At 36.4% G+C, this 27,828-nt stretch overlaps 1 protein-coding gene across 1 annotated transcript; it reads right to left on the bottom strand.

The window, feature by feature from the left end:
- Nucleotides 1–50: 50 nt before the first annotated feature.
- On the bottom strand, nt 51–17,867 carry LOC149818081 (kinesin-like protein KIN-7C). The gene is made up of 13 exons (XM_089984346.1): nt 17,417–17,867; nt 17,175–17,264; nt 16,980–17,080; nt 16,765–16,878; nt 16,582–16,663; nt 16,446–16,513; nt 16,268–16,333; nt 16,022–16,146; nt 14,919–15,255; nt 12,969–13,073; nt 11,877–12,887; nt 1,429–1,760; nt 51–515 (listed from the first exon to the last, which is right to left on the bottom strand). Exons 1-13 carry the CDS (start codon nt 17,622–17,624, stop codon nt 194–196), a joined length of 2,961 nt encoding a protein of 986 aa, XP_089840472.1. The 5' UTR covers nt 17,625–17,867; the 3' UTR covers nt 51–193.
- Nucleotides 17,868–27,828: the final 9,961 nt, after the last annotated feature.

The raw sequence follows: 27,828 nt of genomic DNA, 5'->3' as shown, positions 1-27,828 counted from the left end.
CTCAAAACTGACAACATGAAACGTCTCAAATATAACAGAACAAAGAAAGAATCGACAAGATTCGATCATGCATCTATTGCACAAATTTGCATGAAACATTTTTGTTCGTTTTAAGGATTTTACAAGCCTTCTAACATTCAATCACTCATCCTATACACTGAACTTCTATACAGACTCTGCTATTTCTGTGAAATCAAGAGTTGAGCACGGAAAAGATAGGCTTCCAACTTGAAGAGTGACCACTTTTTTTAGATGAGAAATTCAGCGCAAACATTTCCTTTAAAGCCATTCCTGGTTCCTGAAAACCATCAAGCTGAGCAACAGTAAGTGCACTTTCTCGAATGTGGTCCATGTTTGCAGTGTCAGTCCATAATTTGTGTGCCAATTGTAATCTTCGCCGCTTGCTATCCAACCTGATGTCCCACTTCTTATACAAACTTTCCCTTTCTTTTGTTGATAATTTCCTCTGCATCAATTTGCTGAGCATCTCTCTCTCACGCCTTAAAGCTTGGATACTGAAATCACCATGAAAATACAAACAGATTGCTTTACTCTAAGACAAGTAATACAATCCATCACACACACACACACACACACACACACACACACAAGCATATTAAGGTAACAATTAACCTACAGAATTAATCCCAAAATTCAGCGAAGGGGATACTAGCATAATCAAGTCCTTTAGCATTGAAACAATTCATTACACTCAACTCTATCTGATCAAGGTGGTTCACACCATCTATGTTCAACTTACAACTTGAAAAGCAACAAAAAACAAAATTAACAGAACATTCCTCATGATTAAAATAACCCTTAAGGCAAGAAAATATGCTTGTTTGTTCCACACCATAGAGAAGAAAAATATCTAATTACAAATATAGTTCCACTGACAAAAATATCTAATTACAAATACAGTTCCATTAAATGCCTTAACCACCATGCCATGCTAACCTTAATGATGCATTCAGCAATATGTGAATATGCAGCTAGAACCAGTGTTGGTGGCTTAATGGGCGGTTGAGTCATAGGTCATTGCTAGCAAGGAGCCATACTGAAAGTTAGGTTGTTGCGATACTGGCCAACTGGCTAGCATTGATGTTTTAGATTCACAAACAACTGAGAAAATGATGCATTCTGCAGATTATGGGTTCATGACTTCTTATATGGTGACCAATGTAACCCAAAGATCAACAATGCTAATACAAGGATAGAATTCTCATTTTAAAAAGCCAAAGAACTCTTCACTAGGAGATGAGCAGCATTCATCATACACCACACAGCCAACTATTGTGTTTTCCACACTCATCGTACATGGAGGTTATGCTAATTGTCCTGAATCTATACCCTGGTTTCTTGTATCGATAAGTGTAAAAGTAGTCTCAAAAGGAAAAGCAGTGACACAACATGAAAATGACCGAGTACCTTGAAGCTCTCGCAATATTATTTCCATCCACCATTGAACCTTCATCCTGGTTGCCATGAAAATATTTGTCCTTAAGGAAGGAAAGCCTCCTCATTTCCACTTCCATGTATACTGAGTCAGCTGGGTCACCATTGAAAAGCAGGAAGAAACAACTCCTATGGATCAAGGAGACATTGCACACGTGCCATAGTTCAATTATCTGCTCCTGCTGCATCTCAAATTTCACAGACCAATCAGAGGGTGTCTCAATAGGTTCTGGAACTTTGGTCACTGCCACAACTTCCACACACTTCTCATTCCTTGAATCTTCAATAACATTTGGTTTAGCATCCTGAATACATCAACAAAAGAACACAATTAATTTACATAAAGAAAGGCATTTTAGTTTCATGTATTTCCTTGTATATTTTTTTTGTCTGACAGTGGTGGGAATTCAACGGAAGATCACTTGGTTTTGAGATGGCACAACAAATTCAGTGATTCACCAAATCTTCCTCTAAAATTAAATATAGATATTCTGATAAAGAAGTCTAATACAAGAACCATGCATGACAAAGGAAAGGATAACACACTAAATAACACGACAATTTATTTCAGACACGCTGAAAGCTTTGATAACGGGTGCGACCAACAGTGGTTCGAATGTTGAAAATACCATAAAATCCAGCAAGTAAAGAACTAGATAAAAAGAATACGTAAGGAAAACAACAGAAGGTTTGATAGGAAAAGAAATGGCCTAAGTCAAAATAGAATAAGGTCTATAGTGAGAAAGAAGGCAAAAGAAAACCATGAAAACCAATGTGATAATGAAAAGAAACTGACTACAACACTGACCAATCATTCTACTCATCTTTTCTATTATTGTCACCGTTAATTATCTCCTATTTTACCTAGGGGCACTGAGATCATCATCTTTCTTGACATAGAAGCCCTAGAAAGATCTTAGCCCCATTAACAAACAATATACCTATTAAAAAATAATAATAATAATAATGTACCAAAACACCACAGTCACCAATATGAACTGGCACTAGCACATCACATACACATAAAAGAAATTCTATTCCATACAACACAAGACAGGCTAAAGCTACAAGCATTCAGGGTACATATACATTGCAACTGACTCTACAATTCTTGGATCTTTAAGTTTCCTACTACTGGTAGCAATGCCAGTCCAAATTTTGGATTCAAGGAAGATTCTGGATCTGCAGTGGATGGAAATCAGAACCTACATTGACAGCTTCCTCTCTAATCTAAGAGAAAAACCATTTATATGAGAGGAGTCAGTGTATTTGGTCAGAAACCATCAATGTCGAATTCATAACACCGATAAACATATCAATAAATCTACTACCTAAGTCAGGTTATAGTTCTAGCATCCTCTAGCCTATGACTAAAACTAGGCACACACTGGTAATGTTGGTGATATAGGAGACAACCATATAGATAGCTATCATAGCTTAGAAAAGGCTAAAAAGTAGGGAAGAGAGGCGCAAACATGGGCCATCAAAAGCAATAAGTGGCCTCCTGTCACTACATCTATTCAATTTCAAAAGGAGAATTGAATGGTCAAAAGAAAGAATTTGCCCTACCAGCTAAAAATGGTACATTGGCATAAAAAGTTAGTTCTAGAACCCAACAACAACAACAACTACGCCTTCATCCCAAAACAATTGGGGTCGGCGATATGAACCAACAAAGAAAATCATTATGGGTCTTCCACATGAATCCTTCTCCTCCATTCATTTCTATCCAATGTCATGTCCTCGGTGAGGTTCAAAGCATTCATATCCTTTCTTATCACCTCCATCCATGTCTTCCTAGGCCTACCCCGACCTCTTTTAACTAATATATTTTCCCATTTCTCCATCCTTCTAACTGGAGCATCATTAGGCCTTCGTCGAATATGTCCAAACCACCGTAAACGATTCTCTCTCATCTTATTTTCAATGGGTGCAACGCCTACCTTCTTACGTATCTCCTCATTCTGAATCTTATCTTTTATTGTATTTCCACACATCCATCTCAGCATACGCATCTCAGCTACACTCATTTTTTGAATATGATGTCTCTTGGCAGCCCAACATTCCGTACTATATAGTAAAGCGGGCCTAATAGTCGTCCTATAAAACTTTCCCTTCAACCGCAATGGCATTCTACGATCGCACAACACTCCAGTTGCACTCTTCCATTTCATCCACCCAACCTTTATCCTATGATTTACATCTCCATCAATTTCTCCATACTTTTGAATGATAGATACTAAATATTTGAAAGAATCATCCACCGGTATTTCGTGCTCACCAAGCTTCACTACACTCCCATCACTACTTCGTTGCTTACTAAATCGACATTCCATGTATTCTGTCTTACTCTTACTCAACTTAAAACCTCTTGCTTCCAATGTCTGTCTCCATAATTCTAACTTAGCATTAACCCCAACTCTAGACTCATCAATCAAAACAATATCATCAGCAAACAACATACACCACGGCACATTTTCTTGAATTGATCTCGTAAGCTCATCCATCACTATAGCAAATAGGAAAGGGCTTAAAGCAGATCCTTGATGTAACCCAACCGTTATAGGAAAATTGGTTGTCACCCCTCCACAAGTGCGGACATTGGTTACTACTCCTTCATACATATCTTTAATAATACTAATGTACTTGAGATAAACACCTTTCTTCATCATTGTCCACCAGAGAACGTCCCTAGGTACTCTATCGTAAGCCTTCTCCAAATCAATAAAAACCATATGCAAATCTTTGTTCCTCTCTCTATTTCTCTCAATAAGTTGTCTAAGAAGATGTATAGCTTCCATAGTTGATCTTCCAGGCATAAAACCAAATTGATTCTCCGATATCATGACAATCTTCCTCAACCTAGACTCAATCACCCTCTCCCAAAGTTTCATAGTATGACTCATGAGTTTTATACCACGATAGTTTGTGCAATCTTGTATATCACCCTTATTCTTATATAGAGGCACCAAAGTACTCTTCCTCCACTCATTAGGCATCTTATTTGTCCTCCAAATCTTGTTAAAAATATTTATCAACCATTCTAAACCTCTCTCTCCCAAGCATTTCCAAGCCTCGATAGGTATACCATCTGGGCCAACTGCCCTTCTTGATTTCATTTTCTTCAAAGCCTCTGCAATTTCTTTCTTTTGAATCTTGCGCATGAAGTCACGATTCATCTCATGAAAAGGAATTGAAAAGTTTTATAGATCCTGAGCATGACTTTCATTAAATAGCTTATCAAAATAATCTTTCCATCTCTCCTTAATCTCCTCATCTTTGACTAAAACCCTTTGTGTTTCATCTTTGATACATCTAACCATACCCAGATCCCTCGATTTCCTATCTCTCATCTTTGCAAGCCTATAAATATCCTTCTCACCCTCTTTGGTATCCAACTTGTCATAAACCTCCTTATATACCTTATCCCTCGCGTTCCGAACTACTTTTTTAGCTTTCTTCTTTGCTATCATATACTTCTCCAAATTCTCATTATCACGATTTTTACTTAGATTTCTATAACACTCTCTTTTAACCTTAATAGCTAATTTGACATCCTCGTTCCACCACGATGTATCCTTACCTAGCGGTGCACCGCCTTTAGACTCACCCAATACCTCCTTAGCCACCTTTCTCATGCCACCTGCTATCTTATTCCACATAGATTCTGAATCCTCCTCGAGACACCAATCAACTTCCTTAACTACCCGCTCTACAAACATTCCTTGTTTAGCTTCTTTCAGTGCCCACCACTTAATTCTAGGATCTATCATATGTCTATCCCTTTTGCGGTATTGTCTAATTCTAAGATCTAAAATTAAGACTCTATGTTGTGTAGCTACACTTTCTCCCGGTATAACCTTACAATCGATGCAACAACCCCTATCTCTCTTTCTAAGTAGGAAAAAATCTATCTGACTCGTATTAACCCCACTTTTAAATGTTACTAGGTGAGACTCCCTCTTCTTAAACCAAGTGTTTGCTAAGATCATATCATAGGACAAACCAAAATCTAAAATCCTTTCTCCACTTTCGTTTCTTTCTCCTATACCATAGCCTCCATGGGTACTCTCAAATCCATCCCTACTAATGCGTACATGCCCATTAAGGTCACCGCCGATAAAAAGCCTTTCTCCATAAGATATCCCTTGTACTACTCCATCTAAATCTTCCCAAAATTGACGCTTAATGGAATCATCTAAACCTACTTGAGGTGCATAAACACTAATAATATTAATAATATTCGTACCTAATACTAATTTAATAAGTAAAATCCTATCACCCTTCCTACGGACCTCAACTACATTATCTATAAACTCACGACTCATAACAATCCCTACTCCATTCCTATTCCTATTTATACCTGTATACCAAATCTTATATCCCCAAGGTTCTATCATTTTTGCTTTCTCACCTACCCATTTGGTCTCTTGTAGACATAAAATATCAATCTTTCTCCTACACATAACATCTACTAACTCTACCAACTTACCAGTTAAAGGTCCTATGTTCCAAGTGGCTAACCTAATTTTATGGTCTTGGACTAACTTCTTTACCCCCACCCGTCCAACAAAGTGAGGGAACCCTTGCCTATTTGACACCACACCCGGGCGCCGGTGTGACGCGTCGCTTCCGGGCGACGACCTGGCAACCCTTGCCCATTTATCACTGCCTCCGGGCCTATAGAGTACAACGCGTCGCTCAGTAGGGAACGCCCCAACGAAATTCTCATATTGATTCATATTCATAGGGTATGACTAAGTTTTTATGTTGGCTGTCACAGGCCTACCGCAACCCTCCTCCTTTATCCGAGCTTGGGACCGGCAGTGTATAACTTTTAGATATTTTCCCAAGATTTAGTACCACTTTAAATCTTTCGGATTCATCATGAACTAATCCTAGCAAACCAAGAATCAATGTGTCATTTTAGGCCAATAATCTGTAATTGCCAAATGATCAAGATTCCTGTTACCAACTTAACATAATATTGTAGTCTGTGTTAAAATATATATCTATCTATCTATATATATATATATATATATATATATATATATATAATCTTTTGTAATGCCCATTAGGGGCAATTTGGTCTTTTCATCATTTTGTAAATAGACATGTCCATTAGGGACATTTTTGTATTTTTATATTTTTATATTTTTCTTTTTGGTTAATTAAAGGGGTAAAAAGGAGATCCCTTAAGAGTCGTTGGGGAGCTCCCAACAACTCTTTTGGGAGCTCCCCTTGGCCCCTCTTGTGGTGTATTTAAAGGGGACTTCTCCCCTATTCTTCTTAATGCTTTTTCAAGCATTTCAATAAAGGTTCCACTATTATTTCAAGTTCTCTTCTCTCGTGTGTTTTTGGTGTTTGCCCTTTGTGACATATTGTATCTTGTTCATTAGAGACATTGTGCTTATATGATTGTATCTTCTTGTAGTCACTTTGTGACATTGTTTTTTACACTTGAATTTCCTTACATGGTATCGGAGTTCTTAGGTGTTGGAAGCACTCTTGGGACTTCTCTCTCTTATGTTTGAGTGTTATTAAGCTTAATACTCTTGTTCTTCTTCAACTCTTCCGCAATGACCGACAAAGATGCAAAGATCGACCTCTCATTCAAATTAAATGGGACCAACTATAGAATGTGAGTGACCGCTATAGAAAACAACCTCAAAGGTAAGAAACTTTGGGGATATGTACGTAGAACTATTCCGAAACCACAATTGAAGCTCACCAAGAAGGAAAAGAATAAAGAAAAAACTTTTGGTGAAAAAGAAAAGGCTAAAGCTATTGAAGAATACCAATCCAAAGTTGAAGATTAAAAAAGTGAGCATGCCAAAATATTGGCATGGTTCATGAATAATGTGGAGCTCAAGATTTGTACTAATCTAACCAAATTTAAGAAGGCAAATAAAGCATGATTCTTCCTGAAAGCGATGTACACTCAAAAGGACCTTGCAAGACATTTCTTTTTACAAAAAAAAGTAAAAGAAACCAAGCAAGGGGATATGAATATTAGAGACTATTATAGTACTTTATCTCCTCTATGGGTTAAACTTGCTCTCCTTGAATCACAATGGTAAGGAAGTGCTATAGATATGAGGTAAGAGCAAATGGAGAAAGATTTTTTTTTTAATTTATTCACAGGCTTCATCCCGAATTTGAATAACTAAGAGGATGCCTTCTTCATAAGGCTTGTACTCTTTTTAGTAAAATCTTTATCGATTTATACCAAGAATAAACTCGCTTGGCTCTTAAAAGATTTTGATGAGGTTCATGCAGTATCTAGACCGAGAAACAACATGAGGATATATAAACCTCCTCATTTTTAGAAAAATAACAATGGTGGATGAAGAAAACCATTATAATGAACTGGGTCATCTTAGACCCGATTGTCCTAAGCTTAAAAAGAGGTGGCTTCCGCTGGAGATAGTCCAAGCAATTCAAGTGAAGAATCAAGAAAAGATGGAGACATAAAGGATTTCATTGCTCAACTTACGAAAACTCTCCAACAATTCATGAGAATCAACTCTTCCACACCTTCCACCTCCAATGCCGCGGTCTCATCAACTCCTTGTATGTCCTCTTGGATCTTTGATTTGGGTGCCTCCTTTCATATGACTCCAAATGCATCTCTTTTATCCAAACCAAGTCTTAACTCTTTTAAATCATTTGTTTCCACGGCCGATGGAACACCATTAGATGTTAAAGGGATGGGAAACCTTAAAAAAATTTAAGTCAAGGCAAAGAATTTTATGTTCCAAAATTTTGGTTTATTATAAAACTTAACTTAATTTTTTTTTCGTTTATCAAATAACCGATTTTGGATGTAATGTCTCTTTTTCACCAACCAATTGTTATGTGCAGGATCTCCGGTCCAGAAAGCAGATTGGGCAAGGTCATAGAAGAGGAGACCTATATTATATAAATTTTTTGTCTTTGACATCCAAATCATTTTGTAATCATGTCTAATCTAAAGATATTGTTACTTTGCACAAAAGGCTTGGTCACCCTAGCGTTTCTAAGTTGTATTTGTTTTTTGAAAAACTTTTATAATAAAAAAGAATTTACATGCAATGATTTTATCCTTGGAAAAATGCATTTTTTTCCTTATCCACATAGCAACTTTATTTCCAAGAGACCATTTGAATTAGTGTATTCAGATATATGGGGACCGAGAGGATATTCATATTATGTTGTCTTTATTAATGATTTTACTAAATACACTTGGGTATATTTTATTAAAAACAAATCCGATGTTTTTTCTATTTTTAAAGAATTTCATATCCTTATTCAAAATCAATTTCAAAACAATATAGCCATTTTTAGATATGCTTTCAGAGGAGAATACATGTAAAATGAATTTCAAAACTACCTTAAACAAAATGACATTATTCATCCAAGATTTAGTCCTAAAACTTCTCAACAAAATGGTTTTACCAAAAGAAAACATAAGCATCTTATTAAAGCAACAAGAACTCTTCTTGTTTCTAAAAATGTTCCAAAGAACTTTTGGGCGAAGTCGCTCTTTCCGCAATTTATCTTATAAATCGGATGCCATCCTCATCTTTAAAAAATGTTGCTCCCTTTGAAAAATTATTCAAAATGTCTCTGAATTTTAAAAGATTAAGAATTTTTTGTTGTAAATGCTTTGTTCTTTTTCAAGGACAAGATAAACTTTCACCAAAAGCTCTTAAATGCGCTTTTATTGGCTATGGTGAAAATCAAAAGGGATATAGGTGTTATGATATTAAAAATAACAAACTTTATATTTCAAGAAATATGACTTTTTTTGAAGAACAAAATGGATTTGAAACTTAAAAACCTAAAGATGTTGATTATTCTTTTCTCTTTGACTTATTGCCTATAAATAAGTCTAAAGATTTTAATTATACTATTTGTGATAATGTTTGTGATGACAATTCTCATCAAAATGATGTTTTGTTTTATCAAAATAATGATTCTCACAATGAGAATCCCAATGACATACATGTGTATAATCAACGAGAGGAAAATGAACATCAAAATGCTTTCGACATATATTCTCAAAACATTTCCTTAGAAGACCAAGTTGAAGAATCTCTACCTAGGCGATCTTATAAGAATAGTAGACCACTCAAAAATTTGTGTCATATGATTCTTTTTTCTCAAATTATAGAACTTGTCTAATGATGATCCATTCCTATTATGAGCTTTCAAACTTTAAAGAAACCAAGCAACATTCACATTGGATTGCTGCTACGAGACTTGAATTAAAAGCACTCAAAAAAGCTAACACTTGAAAAATTGTAGGTCTCCTTTTATGAAAAAAGGCTATTGGATGTAGATGGGTTTATAAAGTCAAAACTAAGAGTGATGAGACATTAGAAAGATACAAAGCTAGGTTAGTTGCTAAAGGGTATGCACAAGAATATGAAATTGATTATGAGAAAACCTTTACTCCAGTTGCTAGGATGACTAGTGTAAGAACCTTAATAGCCTTAACATCTATTAAACAATGGCCTATCTATCAATGAGACGTCAAAAATGCTTTTTTAAATTAAAACCTTTGTGAAAAAGTCTACATGGATCTTCCGCCGGGTCTTGAGATTGAGAAAGGAAAAATTCTTAAACTCAATAAAGCTCTTTCTGGTCTTAAACAAGCTTCAAAAGCTTGGTATGATCGCTTTAGTAAAGTTCTTTTTTATAATGATTTTACCTCTTGTTATACTAATACTGCTTTTTTTTGTTAAGAATGCAGGTGATCACATAACTGTTTTATTATTATATGTTTTTTTTAGGGATCGAAGTTGCATATTCTCCTTGGGGATATGTTTTGTCTCAAATGAAGCTTGCATTAGATATTATTACTAAGTTTGGCTTAATTGAAGGAAAGAAAGTGAAGACTCTAGAAGTAATCAACACCAAGATGAGAGTCGATGATAGAACTCCTTTAGAAGATCTCACTCCTTATAGTCAATTGATTGGATCACTAACATATTTGTCTATTACTAGACCAAATATTGTTCACAGTGCAAATCAATTTCAAATTGCTCCTACTACCATTCACATGGCTATCGTCATGCGAATTATCAAATATTTGAAGGAATCCATAACCAAAGGACTATTTTTATCTTCTTTTTCATATCCTAATTTAATTGCTTATACTAATTCTGATTGGGGTTGTAGCCCAAATGATCGTATTTTTACCACAGGTTATTATGTTTTTTTTAGAGAATCATTAATCTCTTGAAGATGCAAGAAACAACAAAAGGTGTCTCTATCTTCCACGTAAGTTGAGTATAGGGTGATGGCCACAACTACAACTGAACTTGTTTGGTTGAGAAGTTTGCTCAAAGATACGAGAGTCATTATCTTTAATACTTCGAAGTTGTGTTACGACAATAAGAGTGTCATCTACATTGCTAGCAATCACATATTCCATGAACGAACAAAGCATATCGAGATGGACTGTCATTATGTTAAAAATGAATTTTTATGGGGCACCATTCAACTACCATATGTCACTTCAGAGTATTAGCTCGCAGATTTCTTTATCAAAGCCTTGCCATTACCCCGTTTCTACTTTCATCTAAGCAAACTCTCGGTGATCTCATCGTCAGTTTGAGAGAGGGTATTAAAATATATAGATATTATATATATATATATATTGTAATGCCCACTAGGGGCAATTTAGTCTTTTCATTATTTTGTAAATAGACATGTCCATTAGGGACATTTTTGTATTTTTATTTTTATTTTTGGTTAATTAAAGGGGTAAAAAGGGGATACTCTCCCCAACAGTCACAAATATGATTGTAGGGGAGCTCCTAACCACTCTTTTGGGAGCTCCCCCTTGGCCCCTCTTGTGGTGTATTTAAAGGGGACTTCTCCCCTATTCTTCTTAATGCTTTTTCAAGCATTTCAATTAAGGTTCCACTATTATTTCAAGTTCTCTTCTCTCTTGTGTGTTTTTGGTGTTTGCCCTTTGTGGTATATTGTGTCTTGTGACATTGTGCTTATGCCATTGTGCCTTCTTGTAGTCACTTTGTGACATTGTTTTTGGCACTTGAATTTCCTTACAGGCTGAACAAGTTAATTTTCACTTTTAGAGGCATGATCAAACAACTTTCTTACTCCATTATCGGCACCTCTTTAGTTTTCATGGAGAAGATTATAAAAATAAAGATAAAGAAAACCAAGAAAAGAATCAGATGTATGTCCTAACAGACAGATAATCATAAGATGTTTATCAAGAAAGGAAATAACCTTAGCCGGTTTTCAAAGTAACTGCAAAGGATGGGAAATTCACAAATAATACCCATGATAACTAAAGATGATGGAAACCTTATTGAGGAAATGGGAGACCCAAACAAACAACAAAGAGCATAAAATCTCATTACTCCATGGACACTATCAAGTATCTAAATAAAAATAGCAATTACCAGAAAAGAAGCGTGCATGCATTCACCATGGAGTTTATTTTGATATTGAAGTTTGGCCAACCTATCCCTCAGTTCCTCAACAGAATTGTGGATACTGCTTACGTTCACTTCAGCAGCAATTTTAAACCTATATTGTGCTTCTTTAATGTCAAGAGCACTTTCATTACAATTTTGGGAACCATCTCTGTTTACTGTTTCTGGTACTGCAGAAAAATTCAATGCAAATGGTCTCCTAAAAACTTCAGGCCTTCCAGTAAAGTTTTTTTCAAATCTACTAGGTGGTGTGTTGTTGTTTGGATAGTCCTCCCAAAATGGAGATGAAAAACTGGTTAAGATTGTTGCTCTACAACTCCTGCTCCTTGTTAACTTAAAGCCTTTGGAACTGGCAAATCCATTGGTTAAGGGCCAATGTGCTGATTCATCCAGATAGGGGCTATATAGATTTTCTGTAAATTTCTTCACATTTTCATGCCTTTGATCTAATGGAGTAATAGATGAATCTGTTCTAATGATGTCTTTCAACTGTACATCACTCGGAATATTGCTAGTTTTATGTGTATTGTCACGTATCACAAAAGTTTCTGCTGGTTCATTTGTGTCCAAGGAGAACATCTTGAAGTCAAACTTCTGTCCAGTGTCTGATTCATCTGCCTGGATGCACCTAACATCTTTGCATTCTATTTCAGAATCTTCACTACAATATGTAGCAATTCCATCCAGATCTAGATGTGGGATCAGTTCAGTTGATTTTAGACTACCCGAAAGACAAGAACCCTCATTAGAATGAATAATATGGTCTTTGTTTTTTTCAAGGGAACCAGTATATGAATGCACTAGGCTTTTCCCATTCACTGAATCCACATGGTTTGTCCTATTAACTTCATAATTCTGTGATGCATGTAGCACTCCCAAGTTAAAACTCAGGCCTTGGTATCCATCACAAGACTCTAAAACCGGAACTTCTTCACATGAATTCAGTGCATGGGATGTTGGAGCAACACATGATTCTTCCTGAAAACAAAAAGAAAAAAGCATAAATAAAATATTTGATAGTATAAGCAATATCAATCGGATTAAGTTAATGAAATGTACCCATGGCCTGGAAAACTGATCATTGCCTATCACTTGAAGTAAATCCTCAAGCTGAGACAGAGCAAGATCTCTTTGTTGGATCAACTGTTTTACCTCCTTTTCCATCTGCAAAGGCACAAGAGTCATCAACTTCAACATCATAACAAATTTATCCAAGTTCTATAAAAATCACTATAAATTAAGTTAGGTGGTGCGGGCATAGATGCATGTAAATACATGTACAAGACTGCACGAATGTCTCATATAGTGCAATATAATTTTGGTGCCTATTGCTGCATATTCAACCAAATCAAATGCTTGCCTGATTAACATGCAGTTATGCACTAGGATCCTCGAATCCCAATTAGCACCACTCAATTTTTTATTGCACTGATAGTTTAACTAAAAGATAGCATGGAATACTGCTGGTACTGACTTCCAACTCCATCTGATTCTTCAAAAAAATATTGGGAAATTTTCAAAATAGCGCCTCAATTTTTAGCATAAATTCACAAATACACCCAACCTTTGGAAATTTTCAAAAAGGGAAATAAACTTTTGTCTATGTTGACAAAAGCAAGCTTTTGTAAAATTAAGAATGGTTACCAAAACTATCCTAGGTTAGTATAAAAACATTGAACATGGACTTGGGAAGTTTATGAACCATATTGCAATTGCATAGACATGACTATGGCCACAGGACACGACTCGGAGATGCTTGGGGATGTCAGTAACGACATGCAAGTTTTCCTTCAACTTCCAACAGTGGATCCTGAGAAAAGAAGATGCATGCTCCCTATTAAATGTCCCATAACTTGTCAAAAATGTCACCGTCTGTAACCTCCACTAACACTAGAAGGGGATGATAAGACGATAATGCTTCCTGGAATTATAAATTGTGACACCAGAACATGTGATTTCTTTAACTCTCATGCATTCAAAGTGTTATATGCATTTTACCATGATCTTTTAAATATATTCAGTGTACCATGATGATGACAGTGCTGAAATATAAATGCGTAGTTGTTGTTGTTGAAATATAAATGCATACATGAAAAAACAAATTTATTAAACAGCAATTGAACACTTACACATGAGCGTACACATAAACAATTGCTCGCCATGCACCTACTGCCTATCTGATTTTGTTGGATTTGTTTAGATCTAACAGACATAAATGAAGTTTGACAATGATTAATAAAAAGAAAGATATAAGTGGCATGTTTATAAGGTTTCCTTTTCCTTTTTTCACTAAAATCCTGAATGTAAAACTGAAAAAAGCTAATCATGCTAGAGCAAGTTTTGCGTGAACCATATCTATAACCAAATCATGCAACCTAGACCTACCTGGATCCGAGATTGGGTTTGGCTTGGATCCAGCTAGCACCCACTTGGTTTTAACCTAGTATAAGATCAATTCAACAGATTTAACTTGTATCCAATACAAATTTACATGCACCAAACCTGGACCCCCCTACATCAAGTTAGATTGTAGAAATGGGTCTGACTTGGACTTGACTAGGAACCAAAGCTAAAAAAGTAATTTCTCTTAAAGAAATTCTGTTTGTTTCTGCAATTGTTTTCTAACATTCCAATCAATTCCTAGAATGACACCAAGCAGTTACACAACAGCCCATTAGATCTAAATGGATTCAGCAGTTAAGAAGGCAGGTGCACCTGGAGTGTACACATGTAGACATGCACACACATACAAAGTCAAGTGGCATGTCCACAAGCGATAGTAATCTTGTAAAAGAAATATGCATTACAAATGAAAATTGGTTAAATGCAATGTTGTCATTCGTGATGCATCCTGAACATGTTTGCAAATACAAGAACATGTGTTGAGAATTGCATGCTTCAGACATATTTCTAGGAATTTCTATTGCATGCAGATTTAAAATATAAAGAGGCAATTTCTGTTGTATGCAGATCTAATATCCAAAAAATACATGCAAGTTGTATCTTAACCTTTTGAATCTGGTTGTCTTTTTCCCTCAACAATGCATCAGAGTCATATGAGACAGAAACTGGCCCTGGAGATCTCAATTGACCTTCCAATCTAGCCAATTCTCTCAGCAAATGTTTTACCAATGCTTTGTCAGACATTACCACGTTAACCTGTGCACTTGTAACCACTTCCTTGGCACAACTTGCAAAGAGAAGAGTATTCCTTGACTGCTCGATATGGCTTCTTGCAGGACTCATTGTGCAGATGATGGCAGTTCTTGCATTACCTCCTAATGAAGATTGCAGTATACGTGTGAGCTTTGAGTCTCTATATGGGACGTGCCCATTTCTTCCCTTGCTGTTTCAAGTGAAGCATATCAAGTATGGATAAATGTGGGAATAAAATGCAGCATAAACAAATTGCATCAATTATATATAGCATATTAAAATGATAGTCATAATCATTTGGAGTACAGAACCTACAAATCCAATATATTTTAGCACTGGGATGGTGTATTCTAGCATAGACATGTAACCACCACAGCCATATCAGAAAATACATGAGAGCCCAGTCAAATTTATTTTAACATTTCCAAGGCACCTCCAAGCACACAATCATCATATCTTTCAATTTGTTGGATTCAAACTACAATGTGTCGCAGATAGATGACAATGTTCTAACTCTATGATGGCTTAATCAAGAAAAAAAATGACACTTTTAATTCTAAGGACCAAACAGTAGCAAAAACCGTAAAAATTACAGGAAGCAGAACAAATTGTTTTAGTCTACACCTGTAAAATTCGCTAACTGGAACTGCTGCTTTTATATTGTTCAAATGCTAGCAAATCCATTTGCTAGAAATTTGTTAAGAAATAATATGAACTGGTCAGAATGGAATTTTGGCAGAATTCCACAGGTCACTATAATTTTCCCTGCCTTCTAAAACTTATATTTATTTTTCCCAATTTGATTTTCACTTTCTTAGGGAAAACTTTAAAAAGTGCAATTCGATATGGGCATACTTGTTTGCAGCTTAATAGTGGCATATCTGATAATTAATTGTTTCCAGACTGCACTAAAAGTTAAAGTAACACATCACAACAAGAGATCAGAAATAAGTGACCTTAGTTTGCGAATAACAGTTCCAAGCGTAAGCAAGCTGCGATTTATATGGCACCCTTCTTTCAACCTTACACCTGTTCCTAATGCCTGAGATGCACGTTCACTCCCAGCCAGATCAACAAAGTTCTGCATGTACACGTGATTGAACTCAATATGCATGCTCTTGAGCTCTAAAACACCTTCAAGAATGCATAAGATATTTTCCACTCAACAGCAAACTAAACTAAACTGAACCATTGGTGCATACCACACTTGCAACCAAGCTGCTTGCATTGTCCCTGCCTAGAAACTCACAAGCAGAACTTTCTATTGTCTGCAGATGAAAAAAACCAGGAAGATTAGCAGAGAGTATAGACAAAGGGCATGCTTGTAAAATTTGGTTATCCGAGGAATCGAAACCCAAAAGTAGGGAGAAAAACACACACCAGCCTAAGAATCTGATGGGATCTAGAACTTGTCTCATTCAGGGCAGTCTCTCCAATCTGTCTTTGAGCTGCAACAAAGCATCTTCATGAATACACAGAAAATCCCTCAAACTCGGCACAACAGGCATCATCCTACCTTCACATATAGACAGGAGATGTTGCATATGGCTCCAGTCCCTCAATGTTTCCTCTGTAAGCCTCTCCACAACCGTCCCTCTCTACCAATACCACCACCATCAGCATTGAGAAATACATTAGTGCATATAAAATAACCACACGCCAGATATTGTACTTTGTAGAAAGAAGCATCGGAGCTCACCTCAGGGTCATCGAGAAGTCTCAAAGGAGTACTATCTTTGCTGAGGAGATCTCTCACCGTTTCATTGTAGATCTCCATGGCCGAGAATTTCAAAATGAATGCCCTCTCCTGGTGCTACAACCAACACAAGCAAAACCACCCATTACAGCAGAAAAACCCATGTGTGAACAACAAATGCAAGAATCAACACACATTTTTAGGATCAATCAGGTTACCCTCTGTATGTAGTCATATATATCGGTTACAGTGTATTCTGTAATCCCACTCATGGTGTAGGTCTTACCGCTGCTGGTTTGTCCATAGGCAAATATGGTTGCTGCAGATTTAGTACAGAAACTTCCAAGCATTCAATATGTGCCAATGAGAGGCAGAACTTGAGGTTAGCCAAGAGACAAACAGTTCATACTCACAATTTATCCCACCAACAGCAGAAAGGGCTACTTCCTTTGCTCCCTCCTCATACACTCGTCTTGTTGGTGTATCACAGTTAAACACCCGGTCTGCCCATCCACACATTAGCAATTCAGAAACACCACCAATCAACAATCGACCAAAAACCAAGACTTTCAATCGATTAGATATAAGCTGATCGAGCATGGTAGATCTGCAAAGATATGGAGATGCACATTTAGAGGAAAAGACACATTCTCACCAAAAGTATAGGCAGTGGGGAGCATAGCACGTTCAGGAAGGCTGTTCCTGAAAATGACGGTGGTCTCATTGATGCACTCCCAATCTGAAGTATCATTCCTCGCTATCTCCCTTTGATTCAGAGGCCTAAGCCTAACAGACACCAGAATCCGATCCTCCCCTGCAATTGATGTCTCCTCCGGGAAATCAACAGTACCAACCTCCCCCATCTTCACCCTTCACCCCCCACAACCCTTGCAAAAAACAAGCGTTTCAGCAAAAAATGGCCATTTGCCTGGCACAAGAAATAGTAAAGGAAAGAAACCCAAAAATCTCAAGAGAGAAAAAAACATAAAACACCTAAAATGCTTATCCCCCAAAAAATAATAAGACACCTAAAATGGCACGTAAAGAAGATGGGTTATGGACAATGGATGAGAGGAGGAAAAGAAGCAGAACACAGAAATTTATCCAAGCTTTTCCAAAAGCAACAGTATATTTTTAATGTATTATTGAGAGGGTGCCATTTGGTCGTTGCTTCAGAAGATCGGTAATTGATGGTGAGAAAGATAAATTCTGGTTATAAATAAAAAACAGTTAATAAAGCTTGTGTAGGAATCAAAGATACTTTTTTTTTTCATAAATGAGAAGTGGTGGTGAGGTGGTTGTCGGCGTGACTTGAGGATGCTTCAAAACAAAGTCAGAAAGGGACGTGGGAGATGTCCCTCCTCCCTCGTATTAGCGGGCACATCTCTCGCGCTGTTTTTCACCTTTCCCACCTTCTTTTGTCATCTTCTCCAAGTGTTCCAGGCTCTGCAGTGTGCTGCAGAAGGATATGTAATTATGTATATTTGCTACTGTAGCTAGAATTTAGCTGAAAAATCATATGTACAAGTTGTGTCTGCTCAATTGAGCTTTGTAGATCTATTCAGCATGATTTGTTTGACAGGGATTGAACTTTGAATCATTCTGCATGGATGTAAAAATATAATTTTTTAATCATGAATTTAATCAATTGCTATTTTTTAAATTTTTGAGAAACCAATTTACATGTCGTAAAAACATAATCCAAAATGTGTTTACTACTAAGAAAGTATACAATATAAGGTTGAATCTACAACAAAAATGGAAAAAATGTGAAGGGTATTTTCGACTTAGATTGCATGTACAAACAATTGTAGCAAATTTATATCATTTCAAGAATAAATAAATTATTTCATAGTCTGAAATCTAAATTCTTTGTCCACAACCGAAGAAATTTTGCAGAATAATGATAAAATTTTAACAATAAAAATGCAGATGGCACTAGCTTTGGGGCATAATACCCAGATTGGCCACATGTTAGAAAACATGAGAAATCTGGTCAATTGATTTTGTTCATGGTTTTGCCCTTATGTTGCCTCAAAAATTAAATGCATTAATAATCAAGCATCATGATTTCAACCAACCAAGGTAATTAGTTTTTCAAGTGAAAAAAGCAACAGTGTCAAGAAAAAACAAATTGGCCATATTTGTCATATTTTCTAATTCACAATTAGTAATAGTATTGTGCAAAAAATTAGTGTCATCTGCATCATTATTCTTTAAGATTAGTATTTATGATTAACTAAATTTATAAAAAAGGAAAAGGTAAAATAGGTTACTTGGGAGATCTTAGCATGCAAGCAACTAATAGAGTGTTGCAAAATCAATAGCCAACATAAGAGAGTCTCCACTATCAAAATAAACAGGGAATGGACATTTAACATAATCAAAGCGAGTGTGATTAAAGAGGTAAAAACCCGTCTGATCTTTTGTCCTTTTACTGAAAACAAAACAACTGGTTTTCATTTTAATATTTACAACTACAGTAAATTCTGATAACTATAATGCTAAGGAAGTACGTTCTCAACTCAAGCTCTTCGTGAAGTAAACAATAAATTCCCGTCAACAACTCTGCATCAACTCGGTGAAAATGTGGCCAAAATCACACAGAAAATGTTATCAACAAGAAAACCTCTCATCACCAACCGCACAGCTTTGACCTGACCCTGCTGCAAATGACACCTCCCATAGGTTCCGAACTCGTGACATCCTGCCACCATCATTAAATTTTATCATGCAAATTTATCATGGGCGATGTAGAAGTAGAATTTGAAAGGTAAAGGTAAGAATAACAGACTTTTCATTCATGATTTGTCACCTTTTCCTCTCTAAAGACGTGCCAATATATTGCATGATATATTGGAGGCCAAAAAGAAATTTCAGAAAAACAATGAGCAAAAATGGCTTAAAACTAAGCATTTTCATAACAAATTGCAAACACATATGATAACGAACAAAAAAAAACTTATTCAGTAAAAAATGAAAATAAAACTCCTTCGACTAAAATGACTGAACACATTTTTGAACTTGAAAGATCTCGTAAATTCTTTTATTTTGACAGAAAAATATTTCATTGAATCAGTTATACAACAGCAATAGGTTTGTTGTATGACAAAAACAGGATCACAGTTAAGTGATGGTGATGAGTTATCACCCCACAAAACGAACCTTAAAAGAAGAAAATCTGCTAAAATCTCAGCAGAAATGCACTTAACACTGTTGGTCGTTTAACCAGCATAAGTCCTGCGATTTCCAATCCACCACAAGTCCGTTCCCTGCCATTTCTTACGTATTCTGGAAAATACCTCATTTCAGTTGCTGCACTATCTGGTCAGGCCGATTGCTCTTATTTCTGAAAATGTGGTGATTGCGCTCTAACCAAATGAAGTACGTACCAGGCTGACAGTAACCAACAGTGCCAAACGAACATCCATCTCACATCCTTAGGCCTGATGAAATCCGCTGTTAAAACCTATCTAGGAAAAAGTATATCATTCCAAGAAGAGATTAAATCATTCCAAGGTTCCGAGTGACAGACTGTGTGAATGGGCAATCATAAAACAAGTGTTGTGAAGATTCTACGTGAGCCAAACAAAGTAAACACCTGCTGGCAAGATGAAACCCCGGCGTTGTAGCCTTTCCTCTGATAGCACCTTCCCATGTAAGATTAACCAAGTTGTCAAAGAACCTCTCAAAGATAATCCACCCACCCTCAAAGTCTTTCTTGGCATCCAATAGGGGAAAGAGTACCCATAACTATGTAGTAGGAAGTAATAGAAAATTGACCATTATTAGAAAAGATCCATGTAGTATCATCTTCTAGTTTGGACAAAAATAACGAACTCATGTCCGTCATAGAAAGATCAAGATCTCGTAAATTCAAGAACAATCTCCATAAAAAACTCGAACTCCTTGAAGATGCACACAAAAATCCTACACATATCTGCTACATAAAAACCATAGTCACAAATATTGGTATCAGCTATATCTCGGCGATGTATGTATAATATGGGGATATTATACATTTTCTAATAAATCTTGAAAAAAATCTTAAGATTTAAAAAATAAAACAAAAAAATTAAAAAAATAGATCTAAAACAAAGGAGTGATCATAATATGACATAACCCCGTTCCTTCTTTTATTCCTTCCCTTCCTCTTTCTTTTATTTCTTTCTTTTCTTTCTTTCTTCTTTTTCTTCTTCTCTTCCTTCGTGAGCCAAGATGGCACACTTTGAATGTGCTTCTGCCCTCTATCTTTGGCTACATTTTGTCAGTTATGGGGCCCAAAAGCATATGGAGGGCAGCTAGGTGCAGAGGCACACTCAAAGTTTGCCATGTGATGTCTCCTGGTTCTGACTTTTCTTCCTTCTTTTTTCCCTTGTTGCAATGCAGCCACCGATACCCTCTTTTTTCTTTTCTTTCTTCTCTTCCTCTTTCTTTCCTTTTTTTATTTTCTTTCTTCCCTTTTCTTCCCCTATCGCAAGGCAACCACGGAGACATTATTCATCTGCTGAGGTTTGCAATAGCAATAATATCGCAATATATATAAATTGCCTATATTTTACATTTAATATAGTTTTTCTATTTTACAGTTTTAATATCATGATATTTATAAAATATTGGCAATACCTGTGACTATGATAACAGCATTACATTTGATTTAGCCTTCTTGCTTTCATGTTTTCACAAAAAAAAGAGGAAACTCATGAAGGAAGGGAAGAAAAGAAAATGGTGATCTAAATTCACCTCCATGTGTTCGGAACACCTAAACTAATCCTAGCTAGAAAAATGACTTCTCACCAGCTGCCAAATCTAGTGACACTGGCACCAAATTTGTGGATTCTTTTAAATATAGTATAAGGAACACTCACAATGATCCTATTAGGCTCTCTTTGGAAGAGGGTGTTGGAGAGATGTGAGGGGTGATAAGAGTGAAAAAGAAAATGGGTGATGAGATTGGAGTTGTCAACTATGAGTAATACTAAGAGTATCTACTCACACGTACTATAAATTATGGTTGTAGGTTGTATCTTCTCAATTAAACCTTATGGATGTACTCAACATAATTTATTTGATACTAATCATGCTTTGGATAATATTTTTTGGATATAAAAATAAGATTTTTTAAGTCATAAAATTTTGATACATTGTAAGCTGTTGATTTTTAAAGGACTTAAATACAAACATATATGCTATAATTACATGATCCAAAACTTGTTTTCTACTAATTAAATAATGCTATCAACAAAAAAACAACTTTAAGAAATTTGAAAATCTAAAGCTCATATTAGGTGAGACTAGCTACTCCGAGCGCACCTTATCATTACCAGTCAACTATATCCTGTCATGTAGTTGAAAAAGACACTCTCTTCTCCATTTGTCACCCTTTCTATTTCTAAACTTGCAAACATCAACTAGCGTAAATTGGGTAGGTAGCATTTCTTAACTACCCATCCTCCCTTCTATCTCCAACTTCCAAACAGAGCCTTGGTTGCAAGCACCAAGTTGTTTCTTTTTCTATTTGGAAAGAGAGGAAAAATGTTGCGTTCATTTGGACAGAAGTTCACAACCCATTACATCAGGTTTGCACAGGTCGTCCAGTAGTCAGACTGCAAAGATAGAAAAAAAAAAGAGGGAGAATTTTAAAAAATCAAACCTCCATTTCCTACCCTCCATGAAGTACACATATGCAAGGATATGACGTGAAATATTCGTAGGAAAAGTTTGAACATCCTTGAGGGGGGAGTTTGCATGTTATGAAAACTGAGACTTTTCTGCAGAAATGCATCGGGCGTGCATTTCCGCAGCCCCCACCATGACCAAACAATCTGAACACTCATTTTCCTCTCGAAAAAGGAGCCCAAAATCTACTAGAACCCACACTTCCAGCGAAAAGGGTTTTCGTGGGAGGGTGGCCCGATTCCGTTTCCGTGATAAGGGTGGAAGAGGGTTCTTGCATTAAGCTCTTTCCAAACAGCCCATCAGGCAGGCAGTGTACACCCAAGCTGGACTTTCCATTCAGCAATAGATCAAGTAACCAAGATTCTTTTCACACCATTAGATCGACAATAACCAAGATCCCTTGAACATGGTTTGAAAGAATGGGCATTCCCAAAATAAGATGGAGAGTGTCATCTTCATGAGTGGGACATAAAACACACCGACTAACCATCTGAATGCCCCAATTTCGCAGGTTAGATCGAATCTGAGCCCTGTAATAGGAAAGCAACCATACGAATGTTTGAGATCGTGGTGAGCAACCATACTAAATAATGCTTACATATCTTCGGGTTAAGGAGGGACCCCCGGCCGGATCAGTGAATGGTAGCACGCTGAAACATCGTTGGCACACACCCATATCATCACCCCGGTGTTGTTGACATTCGGCCCTTTTTCTCTCATTGAAGATCGTCCATACCTTGGTCCACCCACCCCAAATGGACTAAGCAAGGGGAGTTAGGCGTAGTGGGGTAGGGCCTTGTCTGGGCAGTCAAGGTTCGATTCCCATGGGTGATCGCCCATCTGCACAAGTAAGCGCGTAGCATAAGCCCTGGGGGGCAGCCTTGGATTTTAAGTTGCCGGCACTGTAAGTATCAAAGGCTGAGCCAGCACAACAAGTCTTCATGCCGGGTGCGGTTTTTTTGGGTTATAAATCCAAAAGAAAAGATCTCCTTAATGTGAATATAGGGGGGCCCTTGAACGTTGTATTTGGACTTTATAAAAGCAATCCATATCTTACCTTGATCGTCTTTAACAATCTCCCACCACCATTTGCAGATCAACTCCATATTCTTACTACCCAAATGAGGAATGCCCAGACCACCTCTTGATTTGTGTAGGGTAACAACCTCTTAAGCCATAAGAGACTTCTTTCTGTTACGAAGATCACCCAACCATAGAAAGTGTCTAATGTTCTTCTCAATCTGTCACTGAATTTGCTTGGGGATAATAAAAACGGACATGATGTACCTAGGAATCATGCTAAGAGAGTACCTGATCACTGTTACCCGACCAGCTATCAAGGTATCTTACCTTCCAGGGGTGAAGTTTGGGCAAGACTCTATCCACAAGTACGAGGCCGATAAGGAGGCCAAAGAGCAATCAAAATATCCATTTGAAAATGATCATACTGTGCCACCAAACTGATACATTTTCAAAAAGCCTCACAATTTACCAAATCCTTCAAAATGGACAATTTCGTATGTTCTCAATTTTTTTAGGACCTTTTTACCATTATCATGTGCAGAGCTCATGAATTTCGCAACCTCATGTGAATTTCATCAAAAATCTGCAGAACAACCTCTATTATAAGATCTATATCTTAGTCGTCCGGCATTAAAAACCTATATTTTTACCGTCATTGAAAAATTGAGATATAGATCTCAAACTTTTGTGTTTTGAGTCAGAACCAAAAACTCCTCTAGAGTTCTTGTATGAGATCTAAAACCAGAACAAAAAATTATTCTGCAAACTGTTACAATCAAACAGTCTATATTCCATAAGATGTTTCTTTCCAACCGTTTATCAGATCAATGTGATCTTAGTGGTGTTGGAAAGTCAATGTCTTGATCTTCTTCTATTATTTTTTATATTTCTCTAAATTCTTGGCACAAGTTATCTCAAAATAGCATACAATCACTAGGATAGGCTTAGTTGTGTTTGTTCATCTCTTGTTTTAGAAACGTTCTCGTGGTTTTCTTAGTGTTCATCGTTGTTTTTCAGTAAATAAAAAATTATTGAAAATATATTTTCGTCTAAAATCTCTATTCTTTTATGTGTTTTTGTTGGATTCCTTCATTTTTTGGTTAAAAAATCAGCGACAAGATGAAGTACTATCAATAAGTGTCATTGATTTATGTTTCACCGAAAATGGAAATGTCGCATTTAACACGACAGTAATTTCGCACATTGAAAAGAAATTTAACATTACCGCATGCAAAACTTCAGGAATGCAATCAACAATGTGAAACTCTTGACAAACTTTACAAGTAGTGCCGCAATTTTTGTACTATAGATGCGAAAATTGTGAAAAATTTCGCAATCCTCGTGTGAAATTACTAAAAACTTACGAAACTCCAAAGGAGTATCGTATGGAGGTTGCGAAATTCATGAATTTTACATGGGAGTTGCAAAACTCCTTTTTCTTACAAAATTTCTTATTCGCATCCATCATTAGTAGAAAATTCATCAAAAAATTTATTGTAGGGGGCCTCAAATTCAAGGTTTATGAAAATAGAGCATTCGGATGCAAAAAAGGGGTTGAGAAACGAAACGTCATTCTTTCACAAAATGAAGTTGCTCATATATTGCATTTATTTCATTCTTTCATAAAATGAAGTTGCTCATACATTGCATTCATTTCATTCTTTTACAAAATAAAACCGCTCATACATTGCATGGGAAAAAAATATCATCATCTTCTAACACATCTTAGGAGGCTTTCAGAATTCATTAAAACGAAGTCCCCCATCTATTCTACATCATCATCCTTTATATTATCTATGATGAGAACGAATTTTCAGCTGATCAACTTTTGCACTCATGAATAACTCGCGCACTTTTAGTTTTCTATCTCACTCATACTATAAAATCTTACTGCCGATGCTTTTATTGAAAAAACTCACCATCGATGAAGTATCATTAATTTTTTCACCATCGATGCTTTTATCGAAAATACTCAGGTGAAGTGTCATCGATCTTCTCACCACTGATGCTTTTATTGAAAAAACTCATTATCGATGAAGTGTCGCCCATGCTTTTACAGAAAAAACTCATCATCGATGAAGTTCTTCCCATGCTTTTGGGGTTTTTCACCGTTGGTAAACCAGTGTCGATGAAGGATTTTTACAAAGCTGAAATGTTGCCTGAATGTAGTCAGAATATCGTCGGAAGGAATGGGGACCAAAAGAACTCTAGAGTTGCAAAAGTATGGCATTCACATGCAAATAAGGATTTGAGAAACAAAACATCATTTATATAGACAGAAATTTCACAATACCATTGTGATACTCCTTAAAAATTTTGCAATATAGGACTTTCACAATATTTCATACGATACTCCTTGAGAATTTTGTAAGGTAAAGGATTTTTGTAATAATTTTTGAAATATCACAATATCAATTACGATTTTGTTAACGAGATTCACAAGTTCATTAACTTTGAGTGTCGTGACTTGCGAAAATAAAAAATTAGCAGTTGTGAAAGGTAAAAGCATCCAAACAAAAATAATAACCCCTGGATTGTTCATTTGAAGGATTTGATAAATTATGGGGCATTCCAAAAAACATGTTAAATTTGTTGTACTTGGCAGTGAAGTCCATAAGTCTATCCGTATTAAAAGTAATGATGGAGCACTTGACTCGTTAATATGCAAAATGGACACCATAGCAAAGCTCGTTATGATAAACGTCACCCGTCATTTTTGAAATTAAGGCTTCCTCAAAAATCAAAAAGTCATGCAAATTGGTGGATGGTGAAATTTTCACCATGAAAAGAGACCAGGTTAATAAAACCGGTTGCTACTGCTTTTCTGGAAATGACCATCATACCCTAACTTATCTAACTTATGGCACGTTTGGAAGCGAGAAAATGGTAAGAAAAATGCAAAAACATAAAAAAATGATAACTTTTCCAACCATTCACTAGAAAAACCTATATAGTAAGAGTAAAAAATATATTATTTTAAATTAAGAATTTTTGGTGAATTTTCCACCCTTAATTTTTGCATCACTGGAAAAACCTATATGTACATATTATATTCTGGCTCCAAAAGTCGAACCCCAGAAATGCAGCATGTAAATCACATTTATGGAGTTAGATTTACCCAAAAATAAAAAAATAAAAAAAATGAAATAATGAAGATTCTTAACTCAGTTGTAGGTACAATCGATAGTAGCAAATATACATCCAGACGCAAATTTGGGTTTTAGCTTTAGCTCACAGGCCTTCTCTCCCAAAATTTCCCCAACTTTTCCTGTTAAATCTGGAAATTCGTTCATTTTGCCCTAACTTTTCCTGATCGGCAGCATAACTTGATGTATTAGGCAGCTTTGTGGGTCAGGTGCGAGTCAGGTCTAAAGTGCAACAATTGTCAGCCAGCCAGCTTCAAGTAGATCTGAATCCAAATATTGGGACACGAGTTTGGATCAAAATCAAGATAATAAACTAGTCCATGTAATGAAGTTGAGTCCGCATCCAATACAATGCAGGAACCCATAAAATAAAGGTTGAGAAAACAGGGTTTTGCAATTGCGGGTAAAAGGTGTAAAGGATAGGACTTGATGACCCCGGACAGTGCACCATTACAATCATTTCTGACCCGAACCGGGATCATTATTTCGGTAGGCACTAGGCACTTAAGTGTTGCCCCATCCTAGGGCTGAAAACTAATCAGATACAAGCCAGATCTTAGTTAGATCCATATCAGATCCGATGTGGTAGGATCAAATCCAGGTCTGAAACATATGTGGTAATAACCAATCTGGTAAATAACAATAAAAACTGACGTCTTTACATGTAAACAATGAAATAAAATTGGATGTTGATCTGTATCTGAATTAGATCCAAACTGAAATAAATGAATTCGATCTAGCACATCCTCTGGAAATAGTAAGTCACACATGGATCAGATATCGAGTTATATCCGATCCATTTGCAGACCTAACAAAACCCCATGTGCTAGCTTTTGGGTCCCACCAGCTGACCGGCACATGACCACACCGTGACGCTGCAATTGCAAGCTTCTGCACATTGACAGGCACCGGTGCATTAATGGAGCCATCCCTAGTTGGTGGTCACAAGGAAACACACGCTTTCACATGGACATCAAGCCATCAAGTAATTGATTTTGTGTTTACAAAAACATGGTTATTGTGGTTAAAAATAAATAAATAAATAAAAAGAATACAACCCACCGTGTGTAGCTCTATTGCATCCATCCTCTAGAAACTAAAATTTCTGCATCATTTTCATATTTTTAAAGTTTTTTTTTTTATTGATAGGCAAGCTGGGTTAGGCAGACCCCAACCGGTTATCCAACAATACCATTGGGATTTGAACTTGCACGGCCCA

The sequence above is a fragment of the Nuphar pumila genome, chromosome 13 (assembly GCF_984573655.1).
Source record: "Nuphar pumila chromosome 13, dmNupPumi1.hap1.1, whole genome shotgun sequence".
Taxonomy (NCBI): Eukaryota; Viridiplantae; Streptophyta; class Magnoliopsida; order Nymphaeales; family Nymphaeaceae; genus Nuphar; species Nuphar pumila.
Note: the sequence above shows the minus strand (reverse complement) of the source record. Positions and strands in the feature narration are given on the sequence as shown.